The sequence below is a fragment of the Sesamum indicum genome, linkage group LG7, assembly GCF_026168435.1.
Source record: "Sesamum indicum cultivar Baizhima isolate 11 linkage group LG7, ASM2616843v1, whole genome shotgun sequence".
In the NCBI taxonomy this organism is placed as follows: domain Eukaryota; kingdom Viridiplantae; phylum Streptophyta; class Magnoliopsida; order Lamiales; family Pedaliaceae; genus Sesamum; species Sesamum indicum.
Window position 1 is genome coordinate 6,173,615 of NC_142663.1, and position 9,056 is coordinate 6,182,670.

General features: G+C 27.7%; 1 protein-coding gene across 2 annotated transcripts; it reads left to right on the forward strand.

Moving 5' to 3' along the window:
• Nucleotides 1-3,298: 3,298 nt before the first annotated feature.
• Nucleotides 3,299-6,704, forward strand: JMT (jasmonic acid carboxyl methyltransferase). 2 transcript variants are annotated; one of them, XM_088882802.1, is made up of 4 exons: nucleotides 3,299-3,439; nucleotides 3,667-4,074; nucleotides 4,614-4,889; nucleotides 6,205-6,704. In XM_088882802.1, the coding sequence occupies exons 1-4, from the start codon at nucleotides 3,374-3,376 to the stop codon at nucleotides 6,604-6,606; spliced, it is 1,152 nt and encodes a 383-aa protein (XP_088738928.1). In that variant the 5' UTR covers nucleotides 3,299-3,373; the 3' UTR covers nucleotides 6,607-6,704. The 2 variants fall into 2 exon arrangements, with proteins under 2 accessions (XP_088738928.1, XP_011083897.2); XM_011085595.3 differs by having other exon boundaries at nucleotides 4,617-4,889.
• Nucleotides 6,705-9,056: the final 2,352 nt, after the last annotated feature.

Consider the following 9,056-nt stretch of genomic DNA (forward strand, 5'->3'; position numbering starts at 1 on the left):
TGATCTATACGATCCAATACATTGCCCTTACAAATACGGGGCTGTCCTATTTGTAAGGCATGCAATGACTACAAAGAGGTTTAGCTTTGCAACTTCGATTACCCAACCTACATACGACTTAACTATTAGGTTTATCCATTATAATTTACTTGTAGAATTAAACATGTAAAGCTCATGTTAGAGTTTTTAAATAATTTAAGTAATTTAACACTAATAAACTTTTACATATTTAATATTTTAAAATTTGTTATATTATCTGATGTTATTTCTGTATCGTAGGAAAATAAATTAAATTGTAACAACTAATTAATAAAAAGAAAATTTTGATATTTTTTTTTAACTCTATGAAAAAAATATATAATATATAAAAATATTTTATTTTAAATAATTAAATATCTCACTCTATCTATAAAGGACAACAAGGCTCTAAGTACTTGAAACCTCACATTCAAGGAAATTGTTGGTCTAAGTACCTAAACATCACGTTGAAAATATAGGAAGAAAATCAAAGTAATATTACACCATAAAAGTCCAAAAAGTTGGAAAGTCTTTTAAACTTTATTAGACAAGTTATTACAATGTCGGAACAGAGTATTTGTAAATAAAAAAACAACTTATATTTCATATAATAAATGAAATTACACAGAAAACAACTCTTGCTTTAAATTATTAAGAAAAAAAAATAAAAATAAAAAACACTCAAATGGCTCTTATATTTACAAAAACACCTGCAAGTTTTAAGAAACGAAATAGAGATATTTTTTTGGAAGCAAAATAGCAAAGTATATGATATGGTGAAGCATCACACTTAAATTGCAATATTACCTAAAGTTTCTCCTTTTTTTTTTTTAGAGTCGATTTATCGTGTTGTAACGGCTACCGAAATTTTAAGAAATAGTTATATTCTTCTTTTCTAAAATTTGATATAATTATACGTAAAACCCCATGTGATTTAAAAAATTATACCTAATATTCCTAGGTTTGCTTTCGTCTAACAAATAAGTCCCTCAGTTACACTGACTTTGCTGATATTAATAAAAAAAAATTAAAAAAGAACTCAATATATACCCACCGATTCACTTACTACTGACTTATAGCAGGTCAAATAAATCTTTTTATGATCAAATTACCCTCATACGTCTTTTACGCGTTAATGTATGTGACAAGGTATACCTTCACCATTACAAGGGTAGTTTAGTTCTAGAAAATTTATTTGACATACAATAAGTTAGTTTTAAGTCAATTAAAGGTAAATATCAATTTTTATTAAGTTTCTTTTTTTTTAAATTAATATTAGCAAATTCAATAAATTTTGACTAACGACGGACTTATTTGTTAGACAAAAACAAACTTCAAGGGTGGTAAATATAATTACACCAAACCTCATGAGAGGAGAGTGTAATTATCCAAATTTTTAATTGTATAACAGTATGGCACATTCTATGTATGTACATAATTTTTAAAATTATTTAAAATAAAATATTTTAATAAATTATATTATTTATGGTTTGTGGATTTAAGTTTTTTTAATAATATATATATACATATATAATATAATAAGTTAATAAATATATCTTGATTTATTAAAAACATTAATATAATAAGATAATACATCAATTTGGAGATAAAAAAATGCACGAGAAAAAAAAACTACCAGATGGTAGTCGTGGATAAATAATATTTAATTTTATGTACATATTTATAGATCCTAATTATTATTATTATTTTATTTTATTACTAATGATTTTTTTAAAAATTATATAATAAACATAATTATTATTTTTAATATCTAATTCAGTTTATAGAATATCGAATTGAAATATAAAAAAAATAATTATTATTTAAATTTAATCAATTAATATGGTTTGACATTCAGTATATTATTTGTTTTTGTTTTTTTAAATACAAGATCACGTGCTAGTTACGAAATCAATAAATAACCACTTTTTTTCTAAAAAAAAATACATTGATGCATCTAAATCGATATTACAACATTCAGCATGTAATACAACAATATTTTTAAATCAATCAACAACTTCAGATGGAATAGAGAAATCAACTTTTTAATACATCAAAAGTTCGATTTCAATTTTTATCAAATAAATATTTGTAACATTTGCTATATAATTAACTTAAATATGATCAAATCTAATTTGAATTATTTATTTATTTTTTCTTACATAAATAATATGGTGCGAAAACATAAGATCGTCAAGAACCCACGTATGCCCTCAGCATCTATAATTATCCCAATTGAGAGAGCATTAATTATGGAATCCGAACAACATAATTAAAGTCAAACCATATTCATGGAATCTGAAATAGTTCTTAAAATGGGTATATCAATTGTTTTTAAATAAATATTATAGATGGCGCGAATTTTTCAACTATAACTTTTTCGATACTTAAATTAGTTCTGCGTTGAAAAATTTTAAAGTATACATAATCTTTTTATAACGATAAAAATAGTATTTTTCTTCGAGTCTTTTATTACTTTTTAATTTTACCTATTTTTTATTTCATATAATATATACGCTACAGATATATAGATTATATTATTTCATCACGCGATGTATGTACGTTATATAGACTAGAAAATATTACATAATTTGAAATAAAAAATTCGATATGTTAATATTGTATCAGACTTCTCATATATAGCAATAAACATGAAATTTTTACCACAAGTTTTACAATATTTTATAGGGTTAGTATTTACACTAAACCCTTATAAAAATATAAAATTATACTATTCCCAAAAAAATTTAAAACTATACTTACACTCCATTCAAAAATTCTTCACTTATGTACGTCCAATCCCCTTCTAGTTAGGGTTTGGAAAAATACTGACCTTAACAAAGAAAAATACATATATAATTTTTTAATTTTGTCCCTCATTTAGTATTTTCATGTATACTTTTGTACTTATGAAGGAATAAATATAATATATATATAGTAAGGTTAACGTCATTACATTTTTTCCTTATAAGTATAAAATTATTATATTAAAAATATTGAATGAAGTGTAAAATAAAAAATTTATATAATTGTTTTGTTAACACCAGTATTTTTCGTTCGAGCTCTTACGAAAGGGGCCGGGGATAGATGTAGACAGTGAATTTTTAGGAGGAGTGTAAGTATAATTTTAAAACTTTTTTAAAAAAAAAATATAATTATATATTTTTAGAGGGGTCTAAAAATAATTAACCCTATTCTATAAAATGATCTTTGTGAATTTACTGTGAGCTTCGTCCCATCTATAAATGCATGTGTATATGTGAGTGGTGTATGCATATTGTATCTATTCAACTCAAAGAAAGCTTTTCACTCTTTTCTGTTCTACACATATACTTTAAAAAATTAATAGAAAAAAATGCAAATTCTTCACATGAACAAGGGAGATGGGGAAACCAGCTATGCTAAAAATTCCGTCGTGCAGGTTTGAAAATACTTTTTCTCTGTTTTTATTTTTAATTGAAACAGTAATTAAAGTGAAAACATATTTATTTTTACACGTATGGTTAGTGAAAATATATTTTTTTTAACAATACAGTTTAATATAAAACATACGGAAAAATCATACGTTAATGAATATATTATTTTGCATATGTGTGTGTATATATATATATTATAATTTCATGGGACAAAAATATGTACACTTTGCAGAAACAAATAATATCAGCGACGATTTCAGTGATGGACGAAGCAGTGGCTGACTCTTTATGCAAAACTCTCCCTGCACAAACTATGGGGATCGCTGATTTAGGCTGCTCGTCGGGGCCTAACACTTTGATGGTGGTTTCGGAGATAATTAGCAAAATCTACTACACATGCTCTCAAATGGGGATCTCATTGCCGGAACTGAGTGTGTCGTTGAACGACCTTCCGGGCAACGATTTCAACGACGTCTTCATGTCGTTGCCGGAGTTCTACCGTAATCTTGAGAAGGAAACAGGCATCGGGCCGGACGGCTGCTTCATATCTGGCGTAGCTGGTTCTTTCTACGGTAGGTTGTTCCCTAGGAAGAGCCTGCATTTGCTGTACTCTTCCTCCAGTCTCCATTGGCTCTCCCAGGTTAGTATCACTACAAAAAAAATTAATTATTTGCTACAAGATAGGTCACTATGGATTCAGAATTATCTTAGTAAGTTAATATTATCGATCAACCACGATTAGCTATGATTAAACACTATCGTATATATTTTGATATTGCTCGCAGAAACAATGACTAATAATCATCGCACATACGTGGTTAATTAGAATTTGTCATGAATTTTTACTTTTAACTGTAATGAAAAAAAAAAACATATTTCTATGACTTGTTTGGATAAATTTTTGTTTTATAATAAATTTAAAACTCTTGAAGTTTGAATATGCTATATTTGGATGAGGATTTAGATTAATTACTTGACTAAATTTGCGCACAAAAAAATTAAATGTGAGATGTTCAAAATTAAATTTGTTAAAAAATAGAACTAAACATGTTATAGAGTAAGTTGCATGATAAAAAGTATGAAACGACCTATAGTTACACGACAAAAAACATAAATTTTCTGTGATTTATTACAATATTGTGAGTTCCGATTGATTGACAAGCAGTAAAAATGAGATAGCAGGTTCCTGCGGATCTATACACGAAAGCAGGCAAACATCTGAACAAGGGAAAGATTTACATATCTAAGACAAGCCCACCTTCTGTAGTGAAGGCCTATCTCTCACAGTTTCAGAAAGATTTCTTCGCATTTCTGAGATCGCGGGCGGCGGAGATGGTGGCCGGCGGCCGAATGCTGCTGTCGTTCATGGGCCGGAGCTCGCCGGATGCCGCCGCCGAAGTGGGCACCCACCAGTGGGAGCTCCTCTCTCAGGCCCTCATGAGTATGGCGTTAGAGGTAAGAAGAAAAATGTTTTTGGATGCGTTGATTATGATTTTACCACAAAATGTTTTTCTAATTTTGAAATAATAGATTTTATGAATCCAATTGGACAAAATTTAAATGCTCACTTCTATAAAATACAGATTATTACATGTGTAAAAGTAATTAAAATTTAAGTTGTCAAATATTATTAAACATGTCACCTTTCCATCATATATTAACGGAAAAAGTCCACGTGCTCATTAAGTGCATGAGATAAAAAAATACTAGCTATTTTTTTAAAGTTATATGGCCAAAAGTGAGAACCCCATAATCAATAGAACCAAAATAAAGATCCTATTAGCCACATGTGTAGCACACAACATTTTTCGTTAGAATATCTAGCAGAAATATGCCATGAGACTAAAAGTACAATTTTTTAAAAAGACTAAATTACCTTTTTTGTCCTATTAAGAAGGCATATTTCCTTATTATTCCCACGCTTTATGGGATTTCTGTTTTGGTCCCATTTTGTTAAAAAGAATTTTCAAGTTAGTCAAACGTCAGTCTAATTATGTTATCTTTACATATTTAAATATTATAATTGCTTTTGGCTTTTCTATTTATTCAATCTTGAACAATACAATTTATATTTATATATATATTCTATTTTTTTTTTAGATAAACATGAATATGCTATTACTTTAAAATTTCATCATGAAAGCACCTCCAACAGTAATTAGCATAATGTTTGACCACTTCTACCGTTTAAATTTACGGTAAAAGTTGCAGAGGACTAACTTAAAAACTTTTTTTAACAAAATGGGATCAAAACAGAAATTCCGTAAAGCATACGATTAATAAGAAAATATGCCTTCTTTATGGGAGCAAAAAGGTAATTAGCCTTTTAAAAATTATAGGATAAAAAAAATGATCCATAACCAATAAAATCTAAAGTAAAAAAAAAATGTAAATTACAAGATGATAAATATTATTTGACTATTATTTTTCCCACGTGATTTTGAAATTGTTGACAAGACCTCCAATTCGAAACATCATTTTCCATTACAAGTCAAATATCATAGTCTTAGAATTTATAGTGCAATAAATATTCTATCTTTAAGTTGTGAGGGTACAATACATCTCTTTCTCTCTCTTGGTCTAGATACTAGGTTAAACATGTCACATATTTTTTCTATTCATTTTTGTAAATTCAAACCATTTTTGTTGCAACGTGATAAATTTTTAAAATTCTATAATAAAATTATTAAAATAAATTCATATAAAATTAAAATTATCATAGATAGTTACAAAATTAAAATACTTGCAATTAATTTTTCCAATCACGCAGGGTCTAATCCAAGAAGAGAAGATCGACTCTTTCAATGCCCCCTACTATGCCCCGTCTGCGGAAGAAGTGGCGAATATAGTAGAAGAAGAAGGTTCTTTCATCATCAACCACTTACAAGGATTCGAGATTGATTGGGATGGAGGTTCTTCGGAAAACAATAACAACGACAACAACAACAAAAACGTTGTTAATGGGTTGGAGAATCTATCAAGAGGGCGACAAGTGGCGAAGACTATTAGGGCAGTGGTTGAGACAATGGTAGAATCCCACTTTGGAAGAGACATCATGGATGAGTTGTTTCGCAGGTATGCTGAACTGGTTGATCACTACTTCTCCAAGACTAGGGCTAAGCACATCAATTTGGTCCTTTCTGTCTCAAGGAATATTGATTCTTGGCAGTAATAACTAAGGAAGGGTTGGGTTTTTTATACACATATATTAATTACCATGTATTATACCAATCTACGATTTATAATAAAAAATTCAGTTCTATATATATATATATATGTATTCATATAATTTTGTTCGTGATAGTTATGTTGGGACACTACAAGAAATATAATATTTAATCATGAAATTTAGCCATAATTAATAATAAATAGTCGTGACAAATAGTCATAACCACAACCACATAATGGTTGTTGGCCGTAATTTTTGCAAGGATGGATAAAACATTTGCCTTACTTTTATTTTACTATGAGTTAGCTGTGGTAAATAATTTTTTGTATCTTTTATCTTTTTCTTGATGGAAGCAATCGGTTGTATTATTCATTGTATCATTTTATTTTATAATTCAAGAAGTCTTAAATGAATATCGTAATTTTATAATTAATACAACCAAAAGTAAAGAAGTAAATTCAAATTTTTATTATAACTCCTTATTTTTTTAATCTTATATTTTATTTTTTTAAAAAATCAAATATTCCACAATATCTTATAAAATATTTTTTTAAGAAAATATAAAAAATTCAAATAATTCATATAAAAAGAATTTAAAATTATGGGCTCAAGAGGAAATGCAAACTTGGGGGGGGGGGGGTTGACACAACAAGCCCATCAAGAAAGTCAGAGGAGCCCATGTGCTTCTGAGCTGAACCCCAAAAATACAACTTCACCAAAATATCCATTTCACAAGTTCAAAAATTTCAGAATTATTTGGTCTCATCTAAATTTTATTAGTATTATTAAATTTAATTAATTTTAACTAACAAAAAATTTTATTTATTAAAATAAATATTAAGGTCCCATTTACTTTGAAAATTGTATTAAATGAATGATAAAAAAATTCCTGTATAATTAGTTAGGTGTTTGCTTATCTGTATAATCGAAATAGGATAAATTCTATCAAGTATTTACTCTGATGTAACCACATGCTTTTGATAGAAAAATTACTTTTGAGTCCTTGTAATTACCCCTTAATAAATTAAAAGATGATAATTTCGTATGGACTGTCAAAAGGTCATACCGTCTTGTTCCTAGACAATATCGTAGCAATTTTTGTCGCACGTAATTAATGTAACAACGTTGCCGTTCTAGAGCCATTTCAAAGAAATTGTTGCCTAGACCTAAATTCCGAAGTTGTTGATGAGGTCTTGCTCAGCGGTAAGATTAAGATTTCAAATCAAAAAGTTGTGGGTTCGAATTCTATGAATAGAAATATATATATATACAAAATAATAGTTTATTATTTATTTAGAATGTGACAATATGATTTGGAAATTATTTATATATTGGATGAGTATTTAATGATGTAAGACACATTGAATAAAAGAAAATGAATTTGGAAGTTTATTATAAAGTTGGAGTTAGGCAGGTTTACCTAATGCATAATTAGTTTCAACCTTTGCAATTTTATTGTTGAATAAAGAATTATTTCATCATACATCATTGAATAATTGATGTGTATATATGGATATTCTCTATTTTAGTAAAGGGGCATAAAGGTCATTTCTAAGGTTAAATAAAGGAAGCAATATAAATAAAATAAGGTTAAAATGATCAAATTCTCCTGAGCTTTAGCTATAAATCCCATAGGTAAAATTGAACCAAATCGAAAATTCAGTACATCAAAATGTTGTATTGGATACCAAATCGAATTGGTCAGTTCGATTCAATAATTATCATTTTTTTTCTTTTGATTTTTGAGTTAAAAATAAATATAAAGCATCACAACAATTTTTATTTACCTCTTTTAATGTTTAATAAGTAAAATAACAAAAATACTATAAAATTAAATGGTTCTTGTCAGTATTTGTTGGCTCACTTGGTAAGAATTGATCACTTCTAATTAAATATTTTGCGTTTGATTCCATCTATCAATGTAAGGGTTGGGTAGTCTATCCAAGGGTCATGTCATGACCAGTGGTGGTGGTGATCAGACTTGATGAACAAAAAAAGAAAAAAAAAAGAAGAAAAAAACAAGTGTTTATTCACTATTAGTTAATAGGGAATTACATTCTTCTCCTCTGATATTTGGTGTAATTACACGTAAATCTCATATAGTTTGAAAAATTATATCTAGCACTCTGAAATTTTTTTCTGTCTAACAAAAACCCAATTAGTCAAACTACACTTAATTTACTGAATTAAAATTGGTATTTTTCTTCAATTAACTTATTATTGACTTATAGTAGATCAAACAATTTTTCTCTGACTAAACTACCCTTATAACAGTGGAAATATACCTACTCACATATATTAACGCCTGAAAACGTATGAGGGTAATTTAATCATAAAAAAATGTATTTGATCTGTAATAAATAGTAATAAATCAATTGCGGATAGATACATATTCTTTTGTTAATATAAGCAAGTTCAGTGAATATTAACTAATAGAGGGACTTATTCGTTAG